The sequence below is a fragment of the Parasteatoda tepidariorum genome, chromosome 7 (genome assembly GCF_982258835.1).
Source record: "Parasteatoda tepidariorum strain Cologne lab strain chromosome 7, Ptep-v5.0, whole genome shotgun sequence".
NCBI classification, from domain to species: domain Eukaryota; kingdom Metazoa; phylum Arthropoda; class Arachnida; order Araneae; family Theridiidae; genus Parasteatoda; species Parasteatoda tepidariorum.
This window is the reverse complement of record NC_141761.1, coordinates 49,607,023-49,630,726: the sequence shown is the minus strand read 5'-3', so window position 1 is coordinate 49,630,726 and position 23,704 is coordinate 49,607,023. Positions and strand designations below refer to the sequence as shown.

Sequence of the window (23,704 nt, the reverse complement as noted above, 5' to 3'; positions counted from 1 at the left end):
TTGCGCATGTCCGCCATTCTGTGAGTTTCAAGGTTAAGTTGCCCCTATTTAATTTACAACCCTCGTATTATAGAAAAATCCAAACACAAGGCCATCGTATTATGTTATGGGAATGCTCTGACTACAAAAGAATATCTTTCTCGGATTGAGCAGTTTTTAAGCTTGGCCTATATATATAAGTTGGTTTTATACAGAACTCTTGACAATACAATTAAGCAAATTATGAGCTTTTTTCCCAAAAAAGATAACTGATCCTGAAGCAAAAATAAAGGGAAAATAAATCATGACTGAGATAATGCAATCCAAATCGAACCAGGCACCAATCTTTCACCTCGTTGAATTGATTCCCGGTCGAAGCAGTAGAAAGCAAAGTATCTACATACCTCTGTGATGTCCTTTATTAAGACAAAAAAATTTTCATACACACTAGGGTTATGAGGCAAGATTTATATATAGGACATAATATTAATAAGCAAAAAGTCCGAGCAAACGCGAGAACATGATAAAGTGAAAAATAAACTGACTAAATGAAACTTTTTTTTTACTAGTCTCATAAATTCCTTTATCTCAAAATCTTAATTGAAACATTATAAATAATCTAAATCTGAAATTTAGGAATTTTACATGACTTAAGAAATTTGAAAATGGCAAGAAGTTCTATTGCTCTACGAAGACACAAGAACCAATTGAAAAACAGGCAGCTTTTATCCTCGTACAATCAAATATGCAAATATAAATTCTACAACTTTATTCTTAACAATAAAAAGGTTTTTTCTTCATTTTCATTACTAGTTTAACTTGAAATCTGACTACAATAAGTGATTCTTACAGTACAAAATGTTTTTCTACTAATTAACAATTGCTTATGTATTTAGTGAGTATATGTTCTTATTGTTTTTATAAATTATTATGAATAATGCACTATTCTATTGACTTCCTTAACTTCATATTGTAATTAAATTAATCTGATAGCCTTCTTTTTATCGACTATAAATTTGCACACAAAATTTTTAAAAAAAATCAGCTTAAAACATCCCTTAGGTTATTGAGATTGGAAACCAAGTATAGAATAAATCTGTAATTAACTACTTAGTTACAATAATAAAGAAGGCAATATTATACAGTTTGAACTTTCGTTCGACCTAGTTCATTCGATGCCACTTCTCGAATTTCTATCTACTGTCATTTTGAAAGTACTGATTCAAAATTTTTTTAAAAATAAGTATGCGTATTTAAAAAGAAAAAAAAACTTGTTTCTGCATCTAATTGTGTGATTTAATACATAATTAGTAAAAGTGAAATTTTAACTGAACTGCTATAGGATAACATATAGTCTATGCAATTTCACGAGTCTAATTTTAAAAAATACTAACAATAAAAAGTTCAGATAGTAAACATTTTATTTAAACAAGTAGGAAATAGAAATTAAATAATAAACATGTCTAAAAAGATGCAAATAGCAAAAGTTAAGTAGGATACAATAAAGTCAAGATATTTTCAAAGCAAGGCTAAATTTAACAGTTTACAATTATCAAAAGCTTAATTTTTATTACATTGGAATAAAATCATATTGAAAGCTTTATTTACTGGAGGTAAAGGTATTGTCAAGCAACCAAAAAATCTTTAAGCAGAGTAAGTCGCCTTATTTCAGCAATATTCATTTGATTTTCTAAGTCTGCTCTGTCGGTTGATACTACGTTTTCAACTTTCCAAGACAAACTTTCAATTTCTTTCTCCAGCTCGGCTTGTTGATATTCAAACAATTTTTTTCTTGCACCAACTTCCATATAGTAAGCGTATGGATATGTATATTGCAACGTATAGCGACACTTTGCTAACAGGGTAGCAGCATCCAATAAATACTGCCAATCAATCCAGCTTCCTTCCTTAGCCATTACTTTTGCACTAATCTGATTTCTAATTTTTTGAATATTTAGTTCTTCAAGCTTTAAACTCTTATTATGATTCTCCCATCGTTCAAAGTAGAAAAGATATTTTGAAAGAGCTTCTCTAGCTTGAGACTGAAGAGATGCATCCCTTGTATTTTCTTCATATGCATTGCATTTCACATGCCCATTCCATTCTCCTAGACAAATCCAGCAGAATTGCCTTTTGCAATTCCAGCAACTCATATGATTGCACCCCCCATTTTTCTCTATACATGCATGACAGAATGGACAATCTTTAGTATTAACGGAAATATAATTCGCAGTCTCGGAATCATCAGTACATTTCTGCGCCCACTTTTTTACAGTGTTACAATCTAATGGCGCGTGATACGCAGAACCACATTTAAAACAAAAGTTTGTTTGGCACTGTTTACACGTGGCGCGCTTCGCTTGGCATTCTTTTGCGAAAACAACAACATTGCAGTTTGCACCGGGACAAAAACGCAGCAATAAATGACTTTTAACATAATCACAGAAGGAGAATTGTTGGTATTTCTCCCTTACGGGAGATTTGTTTATCATGCGAAGAACAAAATCTTCTGGAACAAGAATTGTGCATTCATGAGCCATGCACTCTATTGCAGTAGTTAGTCCTTGCGTAATCTGCATTTCAAAATAAGTAAACCAGCAATCTTTACAAAAGTAATGATTACAAGCTAGAGCACTAAAATGTTCTCGAGAGTACGTTGAAAAACATGTTACGCACGTGAGAGTCCTTGAATTGAGATTAATTTTAGTTTGTTGTGGTTTGGGTGATGGTTCAATTCTAGAGTCTGCTAAAAGTTTAGAGGCATCACTTTGGTAACTTGTAATTAGATCATTAGTTTCCCATTTATGGATATGTAAAAGTAGTTTTGCCAAGGATGGTTTCACCGGTATCTTGGCACAAAGTTTTTCTACATTTTCATTGAGCATCCTTTTCACTTCTTCTTTATCAAGACAATTAAATTCAAAGTATTCGGGATCACTCTCCTGATGATCAGTCTCTAATATTTCATCAACTTCAGAAGAATCGTAGTAATCATAATATCCACCATCATCACTCTCATCATCAAGTTCGACATCTGAATAAGAAGTAGACATCACTCAAACTCTGTAATGGAAAAAAAAATGAAGATGTAAAACTGTATCAATAACACAAATTTCAAGAAACATAATATAGTTAGAGTTTCTGATATAACGGATATACTTAGATGAGGACATTACACAACTTGAAAACATCATACATAGTTGAAAAATCGGGTAAATTATGTACATGGACTCTTCAGAGCAATAAAATTACTTAACATATCCAATTGCAAAAAATTAGTTCAAAGTTTAAAAAAATTTTTTACATACACAGAATGTCGATATAAAAACTTCACTATGTAATTAATATTACATGTAACACTAAAGTCTAAATTAATACAATAATAACCACACTGCATGATAGAACTGTATTGCGCGGATGTTATGAGATTTTTTAGGGTTTTATCAAGATTTATTTAGTCTTATTCTCATATTACCTCTTTGCTAGGAAATCGGCCGCCTGGTGAAAAAGGGGGAATGAATTAAGATATCACTCTTAAAATAATCATCCATCGCTTTATAGTCTAGTGAAACAAAGCATATTCATCAGAAAAATTTGTACTCAGTATTTGTTTCGTAGAAAGCTTTATTATGTCCTAGCTTTATTATGTCCTATATAGCTTTATTATACCTAAAAACTCCCAGATCCTCCTCTACACGCTTCCCTCTTTTTTTCAAAGTTAAATGGGGGTGAATTGAGAGGGGGACTAAACTTCCTTTAGGTAGGTAAGTGAGGTATTGTTTCAGAAGTATTCTTTCACGTATAATTGATTAAAACCATTTTAGGGTTATATGCTAAAGACGTTTGTACAGAATGCTAAAGGGACTATTATAAATGTCAATGCTGTATATTGCCGTGCAATTAAAATGCAAAGGGTCTTGCCGTTAATTTCGTGAAAAGTTGACTGAAAACAATTTCCTTTTTATTGCTAATACTAAAACAAAAATAATATTTCAAAAAACACTTTTTGTTTTGGAAGAAAAAATTTTTTTTTGCAATAATAAAATAGCTTATTATAGAAAAATAGCTCACTCTAAAATTTTTTTTCCGCTTACATAAATTTTCACTTCATTCCACCCTAGTATAGATTCTTGGAGAGATAAATAATCCACACGAAATCTGCAAGAATTTTCCCAAAAACCATCTAGCGAAGAGTCTTTCTTTGATATTTGTAATATCATCAGTGGTAGTCAGATCATGAATTAGAGCTCCTTTGCGGCCAGGCTAACCGTGGTCTTCCTCTCACAAATGGCGGTTAGTTCCATCAAAAAGTAAATTTAAATCATAAAAGCAAATTTCTCCCAATACTTGATCCAGGAGTTCCCTTGTCTTCTGGATTAGGTTCAAGGCTACAGAGTTGAATACTAGCTGTCGTTAACCCAAAAAATTGGGTCTGCTGTTCAACGAAGGTTATAAAATAAAATTGTAATATAGGACAATTAGAATAATTGTAAAAACAATTGTAATTGTTATTGGGAGTCAAGAGAGATTGGCAGTTGACAGTAAAGTTTTATTCGCCTTAATTTAATGTATTTTTCATTATTGTTACAAAGTTTATTACAGTTTAATAATTTTTGGAATTTTTTTTAAGACTCCCATCTCATAGATTTCGGTTACATATAGACGAATGATACAGAATCAAGTGCTTTTGTTATAAAAAATATGTTCAAGAAGTACAATTTTGCACTTGTATCTACTTACGCATCTAATATTGAACTTGACTACCTCAAGAAGTTTTGTACTTTTTCATACTAAATTGTATGAAATAAGTAGGCATCTTTGAGATAAATAGTTAAGATGTTAAATGGGCTTTGTGTAGAAAAAGTGCAATTTTGAACTTGATTGCCCCAATGTAGCAAATTATAAAGCATATATAAGCAAACCAAATGTAATCAAATCAAAATAATGTAATCAAATGTAAGCAAGTCAAAAATAATCAAATGTAGTACATTTTATTTATGAAAATACTTGCATTTTAACGGTTTGTTTTATTGTCTCATGAATAGTTTCGTTCTCGTGGACGTAAAAAAAAAAAATGCTTCGTTTACAATGTCAGATGAGTAAATAGGTACAAGTATAATGTTGTACTTGAAATTCTCATAACTGTTGAACTATTAATCCGAAAATATCAGTATTAGTCTTACTTAGTTAATGAATTATAAACTTGGTAGGAAAAGAAAGTCAAGAAAATGCTTTGGCATATGGTCTTGAGATTGGACAAAAAAAAAAGCGGAGTTGGTAGTTCTGTAGTAATATTCTAATAAAAATTTTTTATCCGCAAAGTGTTAAGCCGGTCGAGTTTCACTGCAACAACCAGTTGTTTGTGAAGGGTTCAGGAAGTCCAAAGCTCCCCGATTTAGAGACAAATAGTTTAGTTGCCAAAATTATAGAATTGTTATCAGCATTGCTCACCGACCACTTTTATTTCAGGCAAGAGCTGATACCCATCTATCTGAAGTTCGGAGATCTACAAAACGTGTCTAGGAATAACCAGTCTTAATTCAAAAACATGAAAAATTACTCAATATTAAAGAGCGCAATTAAAATTAAATTAATTCGAAATAAGGAAAGATAAATACGTTTTTAATGAGAAAGAAAAAATACATATTTTTTTAATGAAAATAAGAGAGGCAGTTTTAAAAAAACTTCACAAAAAGGAACCTTTTTACTTTCAATTTTGGGTACTTTCGATCGCAGCTTTATAATTCACGTTGCCACTTCAGATATGTCCAGTAATACTTAGCATGAGTTAATTGGGAACCATCTTTTTCAATTAATAAAAGGAATCAAAAATCATATAAAAAACAAATAAAAACTAAAATCTCAAGGGAAAGTTGCGCATGCAGCAGAAATTCCTGGGGGTACCAGCCCTGTAAGGCATAAGAATACAAAACCTTTTCTATCGAGAAGCACGACAAATATCTAAAATTTGCTCTCTCTGAACCCCAAAGGTTTTGCAAGAAGAGAGAAAAAGAGAATACATAATGTATAAACTAATAAACATAAAATTTGACCTAGTAGCTTTTTATCCGAAGTAATCCCTAAGTCAAGTTTTATATTTTTCGTAATTTTCATTGTTTTCTTCGTTTAAATTTGCAATTGGTTTCTTTTTTCATGTTATTTTTTGCTTTAGTCTATGTATCACAAAGATTGCTCTATTTTTTTAATGCTAATAGAGGTCTACATTCGTTTCAGATTGGTTAAGCTGTATCGATTTTTTGATAAAATGACAGAGAAATTGTATTATTTCATGTCAACTTCATTCAATTTCCAAACCGTTAATCTCCATGGCCTTACCAACGAGCTCCAACCAGAAGAAAAAAAGGTAAATAACTTTTTGATACACGGTTTTCCGAAAATAAATACCTGGACCTAAGGAAATAGTGAGAACTTAAGATGTTCACCCTAAATTACTAATGCTTATATATTTATATACATTTGACGCGCGATCTAACAATACCTGAAGTCCAAGCGGAAGAATAAAAGAAATTAGTCGTAACTGATATCTGCTAGACTAATTTATAACAGAATCACCTCTCTACAGTAAAAAATCACCTAAGTTACCATTTATTGAGAGGCATTAAACTTAACGTTATGTTTTGTTACGCAGCGCAAAAATTATAGACATAGAATTTTGAAAATCTGGAAGAGTCTGCAAAAATGCACTGGGAGTACGATGAACCAAAAAGAAAGTTAACATTTAATAATTAGTTTGAGAATTATTAGCTGTTAAACTTTGAAGTGAAAAATACTATACCGGCCAATTTGCAACCTGCAAGAATGTCGCTACTAAATTGAAATCTAATTGAGAGCCATATTATGTTTCTGAACTTACTTGAGTTTTTCTCGAAATTCCAATTAGTTCGGTAGTTATTTCGATTTTAATTTTTTTTTTCTTGAATTTTTTTATTACTTTCTTCCTGTACGGAGCTTTACGTCCCACTTTTAGTTTACGTAGAAACAAAGATTTACAAACTTAATAATAGACAATGTTTAGAAAAATTGTGCAGGCTTCAGAAAATGTACAGCCATTGGAACAAACAAAACCGAGCATTCGATAACTAATTTGTAAACTGCTAAAGTCATAGTAAAAAAATACCATGTGGGTTATTATGCAGTCTGCAGAAATGCAACTTCTGAAATGAAATTTGACCTGCTAAGAGGGCCATTTTTTATTCATAAAGTAAGTTTTATTTATCAAGGTGAAAAAAGCAAGCATTCAAATTACAAGATTGTGTCAGTTAATTGTTAACTCCACAGGACGCCAAATCTCCCGTTTTGAACCCACAGCTTAAAATGAATACTTTTTTTTAAAAAAAAGTTACAATGCTTATTAGTAGAGATATACATTGAACCTTAAAACATTTAAAAACTTTAACTTATTCGATATCGTTTACATAACGGCGTTTAAATGTATTTTAATACTCTAGAGGCATTTCACGTTCATTAAATATATTTTTTCATTAGACTACGCGGCTTTTCCTCCTGATCATTTCGCTCGCCCTCCACTGAACTTAATTATAATTCGCCCTCATTTATTTCTTCTTAAACTTCAATAGCTTCCATAGAAAAAATTTAAAAAAAGTAAATAAATAAATAAAAAAAGCATAATATTTTGGTTTCAAAACATACATTTATTTTAGCTCCGTGTAAAACCATTTTGTTAATTGGAAATAATGGTTTTTTTCGCTCAAGTTTTTTTTTTAATTTTATCTTCAAATGTTTTGCTATGAATATTAAATTTTTAACTTGTAATCTCCTTCTCACTTGCTACTTTTGATTCATATCAACTCGAGCGCGATCGAGTGCATAAAATAAAGATCTCGTGAAGAAAAACATTTTTCTAAAACAATAAATAAATAGTTAATATTTAAAACGAAAAAAAATCTGTAAGAAAATCGCTTTAATTTACAGTACCTTTCAAACAAATGGGAAATTAGCAGAAAAAAACCGTTTGAAATGCGTAAACAAATGTATCCCTTTCAATATGCCAAATTTCAACGTCCTGTAGACCCGCTCGTATGGTATTTTTTTAATCAAATTTCTTTGTTAATAATTCCAGAACAAATTATGGAATGTTAGTTCTTTTTCCATCGTAATTCTTTTACATTTTTCTATACACCTTAGTAATTTCAAGTTCCTAACTGTCATAGTTTTTACGCATTAAAACGAAATGCCGCATAAAGGTCAACACCCAAAGCAGCGGCGGCTTCAACGGCCCTTACGATTCTTTAATATAGAGAGATTTTATTTTTGCTTGTAACAGAAAGCGAGGAAATACTTTTACTTACTCATTCAGGGTTACAAAAAACAGGGGGGGGAGGGGGTTCGAATGAAGAAGAAAAAATTATCCTGTCTGGCTAGGTTTTTTTATTAAAAAGATCGGCTTTTATTTAAAAAGACCGGCCTTTCTTTAGCTTTTTTTTATTTTTTTCCCAAATTAATATATGTGTATTTTAATTCAACAATTATTTACTATTTAGCAAAAAATCTAATTAGAATTTGTATGAAATTACGATGCATCAGGTGTATATTACTTCAGCAAAGCGCAACAACGTTTTACAACAGTTAATATCACCGAAACAAGTTATGTTGAGGGCTCAATGATTTAAAAGGTATTTTCTAGTCTTTAAATTACAGAAGTTTAAAAGTAAAACTTGGCTTTTAGAAATATAATGAATAATTTCAGTTTTTATTTACGCACATCACCCACTGAAAAGAAATTATGAGGCAGTATTGAAATAATCTTAGTAATTCGTTTAGAAATACACCTGAAAAACAGAAAAATATAAGTTGAAAGTTTTCTGTTGTATTTAATATGTAAAGTAGCTTAAATACACAATTAAGTATAGCGTTAATTTATTCTTTGCATAATTTTACAAAGTAAGTAGGAAGATTTTTTTTATCAGTACTTTTACAAGTCCAACGTTCCTGTTATAGTAGTTTAGTAATTCGAAATAAAATCTTAAACAGAATGATTAGAAAAATTGGTTATAGTGTAAAATTGTTTTTAAAATGAAGAGAAACAGTTTAAATATCATTTAACATTTTAAAATAATTATTCTTATATTTTATAAAGTCTAAAGCTGTTTCAGGAGTGCAAAACTGCCATTCCATATTGCTTCAATCATCTACCCGAAATTAATTAACGGCACTATGCTTTTTTTTTTTTGTTATCTTATTTTTTGAAAAATATTTAATTTAAATAAAAGTTGGCTTTTTTAAAATTTCTGTTTTTTGATTATGTTTTAAAACTGTTTTTTGTATGGTGTTTTTTAAAAGTGTACACAAAAAACGGAAAAAAACTACTGTTTTTACTTAACCTAGTTATCCGGCTGCCCTAAATTTATTACAAAAACAATTTCAATATGCAATCCGGAATGTCATGTCATTATATTATGTGATAAAAATTCTTGTAATTTTTTTAAGCGAAACCCAATGTTTATCGATTTTAACTTTATTTCTTACAAAAAAAAAAAAAAAATTCAAGTTTTTTATTTTATGTTGACGTGTTAATAATATTGTAAAATAAACCTTCATTTTTAAATACTTTATCTTTTAACTGAATTATTTCTGGCTATCATAAAAAAATTCAATACATAAATTTAATTTAGATGTAATTTGTGATTCATTAAAACATCGAAAAGAGAAGACTTTACGCTGCAAGAGAATAAATATTTAATCTTTATGACCTTCTCTTTTGCAGCATTATCCACACATTTCATATGGATAGATGAAAAATCATTAATCAAACCTTTTATTGTCACCGGGTCTTGTAAGCTTCTTTAGAACACCATGCCTATTAGACCACCTAAGAATATTTGCCCTTGGAGAAAACTATCAATGTCTGTCTTCAATGAAAGCAGAATGACATTGATATTATATTTTGAATGAATACATATCTTTGGAATTTGCTTTTACTACCTAAGATAGCAATACTCTCTTTACAGAGAATGAAAGGATATGTCAATCAAATTGCTTCTTGTGAGGTATGGTTTACTTTAGCAAGTAATTAACACTTATCACAACCGCACTAGTTATTGGCCATCCACAGAGAGTCAAAATATTTTGAAATTAAAATATCAAAGGTTAAAGTATATATAATTTTGAAAGCTTGTCGTAGACGCTAAAAGTACGGTACCTTTTTGAAGAAAAAAAATTCAAAAATCTTTGCTTAAATGGAAAATAATTAATTAGTTCACATTAATAATAAGTCTATATTGCTCGGTCACGTGGAAAGCGGCAAGAAGACCGGAATGTATATCTTAGGTTAAAATACAATCCATAATCTTTGTAATAGTTTTTTTTTTTTCATTTGAAAGTGATTATCGATCACTTACACGCTTCATGTTTGAAAACTCACTCTTTTTGTGAAATAATTTCCCCTAATTAATGAGTTAAAAAGCTTAATCGTTACATGTTTCTAAACGTACTATGTTATTTATCGAAAATTACTGCCATGAACCAGATTAATATTTTGATTACATTTTTCACCTCCAGTGTATTGTTTATGTTTCAAACTATCACTTATACGTATAATAACAAAGAGAAGGAAAAAAATAGTTAACATTAATTATTCAGTTAGTTTCCGAAGTACATCATTGTCTTGTTGAAATTAGTTCAACAGTTTTAAGTAAATAGTTGAAATATTTTTGAATACTCACAATATAATGAGTTCACGTTATAGCGTCCATTTTTTTTTTCCTTTGAAGAACAACCGGGCTCGTTATATCTAGCGTAAAACTAATGCTATAGAATAGATCTACCAACAAATTTGAAGGTTTTTCTGTTATAACGGGGGTAAAGGATTGAAAAATGGAAGGATTTAAAGAACAATGCATTTTAGAAGAGTATTTGAAATTAAATCATTTTTGTTAGGTCAAATTGTTTAAGAGTTTCCTAGGTTTTCTCCACATAATTTGTTCGAAAGTCGGATTATTGGTCTTAAATATTTTTGAGGCGTTTTGTACTTGTTTAAGATGGCAGTACACAAAATCATGTATTATACACTGAAACAACTTCTACGTTACAAATAAAATACGCAACAACAAATAAGTGTTGATATTGCAAGTTATAATAACAATATTTCTACGTTACGTGAAATAATCAATGTTTACAACTGATTAAATTTATACGCTTAGAATAAATTTTAGAGCAGTAATTTGTAGTTTGTGTATTTGCTTTTGGTAAATAGAAGAGACGGAGGTAACAGAATAACAGGCGGATAATAACATTACAAAATTGTTACATAAACTAAAAATTCTATTAAAAAAAAAGACGTTTTTTTTAATTATTAAAAATAACCGTAAAATGAAAAATAAAAATTCTCGAAAACGCAATTTTACGAAGAAAATTATGAATTCTTAATTCGAGTAAAAAAGTTACTAAAAAATAACGTAATAATTTAGATAAAATAAATATGTAATTTATGAATGATACAAAATGTAAATAAATGCCTTATAAAGATACCTTAATTTTTAATTAAATTAATACCTTAATTTGGGACATTCAAGGACATTAGGTATCATCAAGGTATTATTAAATGCTTTCTGATATTCTTCAAATTCAAATAATGTCATTTTTTTAAGAGTGAACTCTTATTTCTTTGAAAAACTCTGATCAACATTAACACTGATTATTGGAGGATATTTAAATATATAATAAGATTCTAAGCGAAACATGCAATAATTTATTAAAAAAGCAATTTAATCTTCAAAAAAAAAAAAATTCTCAATTTGAATAATGTCACTAAAAACTCGTTAAAAATAATTAAAAAAGAACAATATCTAAAAGGAGAAAAAATGACTGAGCAATGAATTATTAAAGAAACAAAAACGCAAAGAAACGTCTTTATAGTCAACATCTTAGTCCTGCTAATATAATTAACCAAAATCAAAGTTTTTTAAAGCTTATTTATATTTACATAGTTTCTAATAAAATATATAAACACCAATTAACAGAACAGCAGCTTTTAAGCTTCCAAAGAAAAGACGTGTCCCATTGTTTTGCTTTTAATAAATTTTAAAGTGTATTACTTTGAATACAAGTTAATGTGATTCTGATAACACGAAGCTCTCGCTCTATATCTAATAATAAATGCTACAATTATTTTATAGGAAAAGAATTCAAATGTTGAATTTAAACTTACCAAAATGATCTGAATGAGCAACACAAAGTAACTTTTGATATATAGAAGTGCTAGAAAGAAAACGAGGTCCTCAGCCACAGCGTGGTGTACTGTAAATGATTTGATGGCTTAATTTTGTAACATCTCTTGCCTCTTACCCTCTTTACCTGTAAACACCCCCTATCCAATCACAACCCCATATAACCCTTCAAATCCCAACCCCTTTCCCTGGACAAAGGACCGGTTTTTGATAGATTACCTCCCACTGATAATTTTACAAAATTCATGCTCATTTTCCCAAGTTTTCTATGGAGTATAATATACCTTCTCTGTTTTTTCCAGAAACCTTTCACATCCGGATTTTATTTTTTTATTGTATGCTTAGACTTTAGTACATATTTTGCAATTCGTTAACACCTCCTTTTATATTTAGGTACATGGAAAAAAATTATGATAAAATTACCGTACTTTAAGGTAATGACATTTCTGGAAAGAAAAAAAAAAGAACAGCGTGATTTTAGTAATAAATACCAAAATATGCATTAATTAAGCTATTTATTTGGTAGTTTTTCCGATTATATAGTAACGGTTTACTGAAAATTCGGTTTTTCACAACTATAGTCCTTATTAGCAAGCATTTCATAAAAATACTAAACTGAAAATTAAATTTAACCGAATAAATGGCTTTCATGACAAGCTCTAATTTAGAGCTTGTCATAAAAACCATTTAGAACACGATAAAATAGACTCATTTTTTCCATTTATTTCGTAATTGGTCATAATTTTTTTTCTCAGTGTAAGTGGAGAAAGCATATTCTTTTTCTTAATTCATTTCAATAAGCATAATTGTTTTTTAAAATAATAGGGGAGAGTGGAGTCAATTGCAAAATTTTTTACTTAACTATTTTTAACTAGCAAAAAATCCAATATATTATTAGTATTAATTGATAGACAAGTAAAGTAGACTATCCTCCACTAGAAAAAAAAATACCTTATTTTAAATGTTATTATATTAGTTATTAACAATTTTTGACAGTCGTGCACTTGTTACAATTGTCCCCACTTACGGGGTCAATTGTAACAGTTCATAAATTCAACTAAAACATAGTTAATTATACATATTATCATAGTTGTGATATTTTTTTTTTATTGATCAAAATAGTAGTGATATTTTAGGAGTAAAAACAATAATGAGCAGAGACCTCAAGGGTTAAACTTTTAACTTTAAGGGGTTAAAAATTTTAATTTATGCTGTGAAAGGTGACAAATAAAATAATGCACATGCAACATAATAAAAATGATATAGGAAACTATTGGTGGTTCTTAAAGAGTTAAGTAATGGTTTGTAAACATAAGATTATTTATTTTCAGCTGTTACATTCAGCTGTTACTTTACTTATTGTTACAATCGTTCCCAAGACGCCATTTCAGCTTCATTTGTTAAAAACAATGCTAGTTAATTAACAAAACTAATATTTTTTTTTGAAATGTTAATTAAGGTGCCCACTTACATATTCGGTTAATAATTTTTATTTGTTTAAACAAAATTACTTTGTTACAATATAATATTCCAATACCAAAAAAAGTACTTACGTAGCGTGAAAATATCTTTTGTGATGTAACTCTTTCAAAAGTACATAAAAATGGCTACCAGCAGGGGTGTACATGTAGATTTATTAAATACACCTTGTGCGCCACCTAGGAACCAAATCTAGAACACGACACTCGAAATTTTTGCTCTGTTACAATCGTACCCTGTTACAATTGACCCCACTCTCCCCTACACGCTGTTTTTTAGTACTTTATTATTTATTTAAAAACAATTGATGTTTTCAATAATTTTATATTACTAATATTTTGCATGTAATGAATAAAATATAAAGGGCTTTTCCGTAATCCAATGAAAAGAATAAAGAGGAGTTGTATCTGTAAATATAGTATGTTGTATATAGTACGTTGTACATGCATTTAATGATGCATTTAGTAATAGTGCTATATGTATATTTGATACAAATCAGTAAAAAAGTGGCATGATTTGATACGGTAATTTTTAATTGTTGCAATAAAAATGAAATGTAGTTTTTTCTCAATGAAATTGCTAACATTACAACCATTCAATAGCACAAGAAGAAATAATATACTTTTTACAGTATTTCTTACCTTACCTTTTTTCAACACATAAGTAACAAAATGAAATCACATAAAAAAATTCTATTTTTGGTTATTTTACTAAAGATAATTATTAACTAATAGTGTTCCTAGCTGTTGTCATTATATTAATTTTATGATATGAAACATCGCATAATATTATCTTGAATGCAATTTTTTTTGAAAAGATATCATTGGTAAATGCGGTATATCTTTACTTTTATTATAAATTTTCAGTAAAACTGAGTTCAGTCAATGTAATTAAAATAACGGTTACGAAATTCTAAAATGAAAAAAAAAAAATTTAAAGCGATATCAATAATAAATGTTTCGCACTATTACTAATACTCTTGAAATATTACTAATTCTCTTGAATTTTTTGGTGAAAAATATTTTAGCAAAAGCCAAAAAGTGCATAAAAATGTGTAAAAAAATTTATGGATGCAGTTGCGATATTGGAACAAAATTATCAGATTTTTATAAAAAATATAATTTTGCTGCAAAAATCCCTACCTGCAAGTTTAAGACCGGATTCGCAATAACAATCATTATTGATGTATTAGTCACTATCTGCAAATTTTAGAGTTTACTTTTCACCTTGAATTATCTCGGCAAAAAATAAATAAATAAAAATATATGGGCTCAGCTTAACTATCCTAATTTTTAAAATCTTATTATTTCCAAAAAAGTTGGGATAAGTAATATTAATTTTGAAATACTTAGGAAAAACGGTCAGAAGACAGTTTGAAAATTTAAATTATTATCAATGGCGAGAGGAAAAAATAAATACACCTATGATTCTGAAATTCCGCTGGAATAAAAATATATTATTGAAGCCCTCTAAGTTAATTCTAATGAGTTGCAACTCAACCAAATTTAGCTTTGTTTCTTTTCAGTTAATTTTTGCTCTGACCCATCACAAACTATTAACCGTATGTTGCAACTCTCTAAACTTTGTCTAACTGTAAGAACTCTCGTGTATTTTGCACAGTTAAATTTTAAAAAAACGTTGAAAAGGTATTTGTGTAACAATATGCATGTATTATGTAATAATAATGTGTAATGCATGTAATAATATTTATGTAATTCTTACAGTTATTTTACCTTGACCTTGGAGGAGCCAGTTTTGCGGTTATGGTTGAAAATATGCCATTTGGAAGCGAAATATTTGATTGGGAAAGAGACAAACTTCCTCAAAAAAAAAGGCAAAAGATAGTTTATGTGTAAGTATTTGTCTTTAAGTTAAAACCATTACTATACCTTGAAACTGAATAGCACATATCGTTGATATCTCTCCTTATATATATGATAATAAAACTATCTAGATGATTTTTCAATGTTTTTAACTAATGGTATTATTATGGCAAAGCTAATCGAGAATTTTTGCATGGTGCTATGGCTTCCCTTTTTTTCAGTCCACCTCACTGATATTATGGGTGGTCTTCTCTCCTTTGAACCCTCATCTTGTAGGGTCCATCATGTAAAAGGGGCAACCTGAAATAATCTGTTGTTTACAAATTTTGAGCTAGATTTCATTTCATTGATACTAGCTAACGTTAACGCTAATTGTTTCTTCAATTAGCGTCAATTGATTTTGGGTCACAGTACCCAAAAAATGACAAAAATACCAATTTTTTTTTAATTGCTTAAGAAAACTTCAAACTATTTCAAATGCACTGAAAAAAAAATCATCTCTCTATCTACATTTTTAAAAAAGTTATGAATGATTTTAGATTGTCCTAATACAGAAACTTGCTCAGCAGTCAGAATTTAAAGTGTGCTTTTTCTCATAGATGATAATTTCGTGCTTTAATCTTAATTAAATCCCTAAGGAATTTTTTCTTTTTAAGATAAAGCTCTGAAGTAAACTTTTTTATCTAAAGTATATTACACTTATTCAAACTGTGCATGGAATAAGCATTTTATGAGGTATTACAATTTTCACAGCATGTTATATATACCTAACTGGAATTTTTACCCTTTTTTCTACTTTTTTACAAAATAATCTATAAAAAATATTCTAATTGATATATCAACAAATGAATGCACAAAATTGTTAAGATAAATATTGTAAGCACAAAGAAAAAGGATTTTTTTGAAAATATGTTAGAATAAAAACAGCCTTAGGAATTTAAAAATTTTGAATTTTTTCAACTTTTTTAAATATTTTGAAAACTTTAAACAGTTTAATTACTTTCTGAAGATAAATTATTGATTATAAGTTAAATGAGCATGTAAAGCATCCACAAAATGAATGATTATACCTTTATTTAAAAAAAATTTCGCAAAGGTACAGTGACCCCTAAGGGGTAAAAAAATAGAGTAGATAATAAATAAATCAGTATTAAACAAACACTACAAAAATATGCGCAAAACTAAAAGCCAAATTAATAAAGCATAAATAATTCCGATTTTTATTAATTTATAGTTATTTGATGCGTGTTCTCATTCTTGACGATTTGACATTATTAGATTTAGCAAAGTGCGCTTTTAGTAGTTCAAAATTAAGTTAACTATATTCAGTATAATCTGGCTAAAAACCATACTTATATAAATCGCAACTGATTTGTGATAGTCACTATCAACTACAATTAAGCAATTTTTCAATTTTCCTGCAATTTTACTCTTTAGTACATAACTTAATTATCTTTTTAATTACTGCAGATTTTAAATTATTTAGTTCTGTAGAAGCAAGTTACAAAAGCTAAAATATATACAAAATAAATGAGTACACACTCAGATAATTTTAAAAATACTGATTTGGTAACGTAGCCTTCGAATGCTGTACGCGTTGATCCTAGAGCATAAGCTTACGTGACATAACGAATAAAATATTATTAATTAATTATGAACGTGCTATAAAACTTGATTTTGGTCAAACAGAGCTGTAAGCTTGCAACTGTCATTTATGTGCTATCTTTAAAATATTAAAAAGAAGGAAAAAACCAGAATCGTCTAAAGTTTAACTAATCAGTAGGTAAGGAGTATTCAGTAGGTAAGGATTTATTAGTTTGAAACCGTTTTTTTTTTTTTTTTTAAATATACAAGAAAGAAAGTTCATATTTTCAATTTGAGACAGATTCTATTTGTAACTTCAAAATGATTACATTTTAACTTTTTGGGCAATATTAAATTAATAATAAGATGTTTTTATTTGTTTCAAACTACAATAAAATATTATTAAAGAGTTTCTATAAATCTTTATTATAAAGATAAATTTTATAATTATTTTCAAATGTTTGTTTGAAATATTATTTACAAGTTAGCTTTTCTCTAACTATTTTGACTAAAATTACGAAGCCTTTTTATTTTTATTTTTTTAATTTATTACAATTAAATTATTTTTCTATGAAGTGTATAGGAATAATTATTATAAATTTGATTCAAAATAAGAGCTGAGGAAGTTAATTTTTTTCCAGCTAATTAAATTATCAGAAAGTAACTAAACCAAGTTTAAAGTATTTTTCTTTTCTTCTTTTTTACGAACGTAAGATTTTGTGACTGTTAGATCCGTCTATTTATTATATTTTTGCAATTTTTTTATTTGGAAAGATAAATAATGAATGCATATTAAATATGTTAATTTTTTAGTAAAATATTTGTAATTTTGGAATCAATTTTTATCAACTTTCGTTATATTTTCGAACGAAAACCATGTTTGAAATTTAAATTTAAGAAATTAAAATTAAAAATAAGCTTGCAAATTCATATTATAGACATTTAGTTTTAATAAAAGCAATAGAAATTTTACTTAATAACATTTCACTCATCTAAATTTTTCATCTTTTTTTTCTATCTAAATTTAAATTAATATGTATCTGATGTATGAAGCGTCAGGCTTTTGTAACTGATACTTAGTTACATCAGTACCAGTTTGTAACTAAGTTTAACAGTAACAGTTTAGTACACAATTTAAATCAATAAGAAAACCTTAATTCGAATTTTCACTTTACTCTTGTAAGACATTTTTTTTGTGTTTATCATAATCAGTAGATTTGACTAATATTATTTTTTCTTTCAATTTTTAGGCGTACCATGGTGATCACTTTCATCAAAAGATTCACTCTTCTCTTATTTATTCTAGTTTTATATTTCACAATTTCCAAAGTATTCTTTTAAAATAATTTTTAAAGATGTCACAACACATCTAAAATATTTCACTTAAGATTTATTTCAATTAAAATTATTTTATTGTTTCGTTTTTCACATCATAAAAGCATGCAAAATCTGAAGACGTATTCGACTTGTAACTAAAGGTAATAACAATAATGCATTTTTAAAGGACAAAAGCATTTTTTTTTTAAATTCAGATTTATTCAATATTTTGCAATTATTAATCCTGTTAATCGTAGTTTATTTTTACACTTTCATATCAGATTCTTATTCAACAAAGCAATTATAGAGATTATATAGATAACATCAAAATATGGAAATAAATTATGTTTTACTTATTTAAAATGATTAAAGGATAGAATTTAAATATTAAATAAAAATTAAATGTTCTTTTATTCATTTCATTACAAACATTGAAAAAGTATCATGAACATTTCTTTACAGTTGCGTATTATATCTTACACTGTGTTATCATGAATGAGTTATTAGTCTTTCTTTTTAAGCTCTTTTATGTATCATATGTAGATATTTTACTCATAATAATTGTTTCTGTATAATTTAAGCAATTCCTATTTTATATCTTTTGCTGGATCGTGCAATGTACATACTGTTATGTGTAACTGTGAATAAATGTTGAAACTTTTAAAATTCAAAGTTATTTAAGCTCTTTTGTTATTGGTTCTGCAAAAGTAATACAACATAATAACGTAATATGCTTTATTCAACGAATATAATCTGTATCAATAGTGTTAGCTTTTACATTCTTTTATTTCCACAGACATACACAGACGAACGATAAACAAAGGAATTAATAACAAGAAAAAGTCGTTTGGTTGCCTAGCAACCAACTAGAGTTGCAGTTATTATATCAGCAGACGATTTAAAACAATTATTCAAACTAACTGTTTATTGATGACGGAACAAATAGAATCAATTGATATACTGATTCTAATGATAAAAATAAAAATTCTGGTAAAAAAAAATACGAATAAAATATCTCAGATCAATATTTGAAATTTAAAAAAATCAATTTTAGTGATAAGACTCATTTTGTCTACAATATACTGGTTCGAATCTGCCATTTTGGATAAGTAACAAACGTTGACTACAAAGACCAAAAGTTTTAAAGACCGCACGCGTATAAGGGGAAGTTAAACTTAAAATTTAAAGTGGCCTTGATGAATTTAGTTACTGAATGGTTGTCTAAAGGGAGAAAGATATCACTGTCGATTTTTTTTTTTATTTCACCGAACACTTTTTACACAATTTTGAAAAAGGCAAGAACAATACAGTCTACACTCTTTTTACAACCCCCATTACAGCGACTGTTTCTTTATGACTACCAATGCATTAAGTTCAATATCTTCTGTTCACTAATGCAGTGTTATAATAATATTCATTAAATACAATTACCATATGATAAATGTAAAATACTTATGAATCACCTTCGAATGAAAAAAAAGTGAGAGGCACTAAATTGTTATCATAATTCCTAAGTGCTCATAATTTATTGTCAAAAATTTAGTGAAATACTGCACATTGATAAATGAAGGTAGCATTGTCATACAGAAGTCCCAGAAGCATTCAATAGAGGACAGGAAACCAGCTGATGTGACTGAAGAGAAAAATATGCTTATCTGTATAATGCACAAAAGAGAACCTAACAATGTGATTCCTTTTCTAATAATAAGGCATGTGAAAACGAGACTGAAAGTAACAAATTGAAGATTTCAAATTAATCTTCTTTGAAAAAAGACAGTAGATAAACCTTTGTTAAAAAGTTTTTCTAGCACAATAAATCCACTTGTTTTGTGTCTTAGCTGAGAGTTGGAATTGAATTGATAGGTAATAGAATAATAGGACTACTATCTTGTTTGCTGTAAATTGCTTGTAAAGTATTTCATTTCAATAAAGTCAAACACAATTTTATCAATGTTCATGTGAGGGCGTTAACTGATATCATCTAAAGGATAACTACAGATAATCCCACCCCAAAAAACACACTTGTTATCAATGATGGTCTGTTGTAGTGAGGGAGGAACTGAAAGAAGTGGACGGGTTACACTATTTCTGAAAAAAAAATTTATGGCCGCCCTTTTAAAGAAATGTATCTAGGTAATTTCCTTTTCAGTATGTTTGTGTGTTCTGACAGTATTTATACAAAACCAAAAAAATCAATAAAATTGAAATGAGATGGAAAAAAGATATATGTAAGAAGCTTAAAATATTTTTCAGAGGTTGCAGCATGCATGAAACTACAAATAAATTGTAATCAAAATTTGAATAACAAATAAAATTGTTATCAAAATTTAAAAATAAATACCGAAAAATCCCTTGTTTTGAAAATGTAAGCATTCTAAAAACTATTATTTTCATTTGTTATTTTCCATATTTTCAACAGAAAAGTGCTTTGCGAAAATTAATTTCTTTAATTTGAAGTACATTGCATGAAAATTAAAATAAATAAAGAATAAACGATTAACTTATAAAAGAATTGAATAATAGTTTAAAAAAGAATCGAAAAAAAATGTAATTAAAAAAAATTTTCACCGACTTAACATTTTAAAATCTTCCATGTATTTTGATCAGCAACACAGAAAAATTAACAAGAGGGAAAAATACTTAAAGAAATGTATTCATTATTATAATAAAATTACATACAAATTTATAAGAGGCTCCTCAAAGCTACATGCCCTAAATCACTCTTTTAATAAGCAAATACTTTCAAGTCTACGGCTAATTTTTTACAGTAAATGAAATTTTGAAAATCCTACCCATCTTTCCACCAAAAAATGGTCTTAAAGATAAAATTAACTTTAGGAAATAAGCTAAATGAAATTCATTATATATATACACCGCAGAGCCATTAAATTATGACCACCCTGCTAATAAGCCCTCAAAACTGCTAGCCCCCGCCGTGGTATTGATTCCACAAGGTGCTGATAGGTAGTCTGAGGTATCTGGTACCAAGCGCTCACCAACTGGTCCTGCAATTCCCTCAATTCAAAAATTTGAAGAAGAAATTTGAGATGCCTTCGGTCAAATTTATTTACACACTCAGCGTGTCCTGAAATCTGCACCCTTAAGCCATATTTTTAGAATTCTTATCTAAAATAATGTCATTAAATTAAGAAACAAAAACGCTATCGAAATTTAAAGTATTCCTGTACGAAATGCAAAGATGTTTCTACAATTGCTTACTCCCTCTTTGTTTTCTTCAGTCATCAAGCAAGGTTTGGTGCTTTCAACTTGGCTACCCTCGTTCCGGATTCGTCAGATTTTGATAACTTTTTCCTATCTTTAATTTAAAACTTAGAATGACTATAATTTTTATTTCATTTTTTGTCAAAAATTTCATAAAATAAATATCATAGGTGCTCTCAGCCTTCCCTGTATTGCGGTATAAAAACGAAATTAATGATGTTGACTTAAAAAAATGTCTGTATAATACAGTTGCTTCCCATGTGGAGATTTGAACAAAAAATGATTGGCGAGAACTAAGTACATGTAGGGGAGAGTCGGGTAGCTCCGCCCAGCGGGTACCCCCGCCCAACGTCAATTTCATATGTATAGAATATTTTCTCAAGTCAATGTGCCATCGGACATTAATTGTTATATTAAAAAGAGATTATTTTCAAAGTTTCAAGTATTTATGCAGCTGTTAACATGGTAAACAATAGTTTTGAAAATATGTTGAATACAGTATTTATGAAGTTAAGAAAAATTGGTTGAATGTTTTGTTTAAACTTCATTTTAATACTTATAAAATAATTTTTTCTATACATACAGCATTAAAGTATGTAGTCTTAGGTTTAATTTTCACGAAGAAAGAAGTTTATTTTTGAAAAATTGTTCGAGTAATTACAAATTTACAAAAAAATTGAATTTCGGGTAGCCCCGCTCACATGAATGTCAAAGTATCACCGCCCAATTTTATTTCGTTGATAAATGTACGGTTGCAAAGATTATTATTTTATTGCTTCAAATTTGAATGTTATATGCATTTTTAGCAACAAATATTGTTGTTATTAAATGATTGTTATTAAATGATAGAATTCATTAAAAGTACATAAATATGTAATAAATAAAATAATTTTTTGATAAAAAATGATAAATGAGGTTTATCTATTGTCAATACATTGGTCACTTTCATTTACTCCTGAAAAAACAGCCAAAAAACATAATTTTGTAGCTGGGCGGGGCTACCCGACGCATTTTGAAATGAGCTGAAAAACATGCTTTTTTAAATTTCTATTTTTTTAAGTTAAACTATTCTTTTTTTGGTTTATTCTCTTTGCCAAATATGGCCAAATATGGTATGCTTATATGGTCAAACAATAGAAACATACAAAAATATTGATTATTACTCAATATTATACAGAAATATAAGCAATACTCCTTAAGTGAGCGGGGCTACCCGACTCTCCCCTAACTATTATAATCTTCTATAGTGTATACTTCTTTAATTACGAGAAAAATAGGATTTTATTAAAGGAAAAATAGTATCTAAATTATGGATATTTTAAAGGTAATTTGAGTGCCTTATACTGTAAGTAAAATAGGCTTCCTTAGTAAATATTAATCTTTCCCCTTGCTAGAGAATTTCACTTCCTTACTGAAATGTACCGCCGTAGGGAAAACACAAGATTCTCATTGGTTTCACCATGGTGACGAAAAGGGGAAAAGTGTGGAGAATTTGTAAACCACGTAGCCTTAAGATTACTGTATTTACAAAGAGTATAATGCTGGGGGATAATAGTAGATCTATATGGAAAATATATTGATAAAAATTGAGGTATATAATTAAAAAAATTATAATTGATGAAAACTTAAATATTTCCTTCTATCGTCTAAGCGAGGAAAAAAAAAGTTTTACTCATTCTATTATGTAACGAGTTTTGCTTTTTCGAGTATGAAAGAAAGAAATATAAGTCCCTGGACAAATATAAAAAGTAGTATATTATTTTGATCGAGATTAAAACAAATATTTAAATTCAGACGACATGGTCAGTTAACATGTAGCTTTGTTACGTCACAAAATTAGTTTGCAACGTTTATATGGAATAGGTGCGTCCCACATATCTGGCTAAACAAGATTAGATGAATCAGGTGATGCTCATGGCAACAATGCCAAAATATCTTGGTCTATTAAAACTAAGAACGGAACAGTATTAGAAGAAACAATTCTAACATGCAATAAAAGATGAAATCAGTAAGAGAAATAAGAAAAAGACCAAGAATGACTTAGTAGATGTAAATGAAAGGAGATTTTAAAAGGGTAAGTATTAGAGGAAGCCA

The 23,704-nt window shown here is 28.5% G+C and overlaps 2 protein-coding genes across 5 annotated transcripts in view; one reads left to right on the top strand and one right to left on the bottom strand.

Annotated features, from left to right (window-relative positions):
- The window catches only part of LOC107439328 (fatty acyl-CoA reductase 1), a 59,442-nt gene extending 40,382 nt beyond the window's left edge, over positions 1-19,060 (top strand). For both annotated transcript variants that reach the window (XM_087167826.1, XM_087167825.1), the window contains exons 11-13: positions 6,214-6,343; positions 15,389-15,516; positions 18,322-19,060. In XM_087167826.1, coding sequence (XP_087023952.1) covers positions 6,214-6,343; positions 15,389-15,516; positions 18,322-18,412 — 349 coding nt within the window. In that variant the 3' untranslated portion in view covers positions 18,413-19,060. The remainder of the gene's footprint in view (positions 1-6,213; positions 6,344-15,388; positions 15,517-18,321) is intronic.
- On the bottom strand, positions 1,383-13,849 carry LOC107439330 (putative E3 ubiquitin-protein ligase ariadne-2). Of its 3 annotated transcripts, none has more exons than XM_043040130.3 (2): positions 13,739-13,849; positions 1,383-3,042 (listed from the first exon to the last, which is right to left on the bottom strand). In XM_043040130.3, the coding sequence occupies exon 2, from the start codon at positions 3,030-3,032 to the stop codon at positions 1,605-1,607; it is 1,428 nt and encodes a 475-aa protein (XP_042896064.1). In that variant the 5' UTR covers positions 3,033-3,042; positions 13,739-13,849; the 3' UTR covers positions 1,383-1,604. The 3 variants fall into 3 exon arrangements, with proteins under 3 accessions (XP_042896064.1, XP_015907373.1, XP_087023953.1); XM_016051887.4 differs by lacking the exon at positions 13,739-13,849 and adding an exon at positions 12,167-12,331; XM_087167827.1 differs by lacking the exon at positions 13,739-13,849 and adding an exon at positions 4,074-4,094.
- Positions 19,061-23,704: the final 4,644 nt, after the last annotated feature.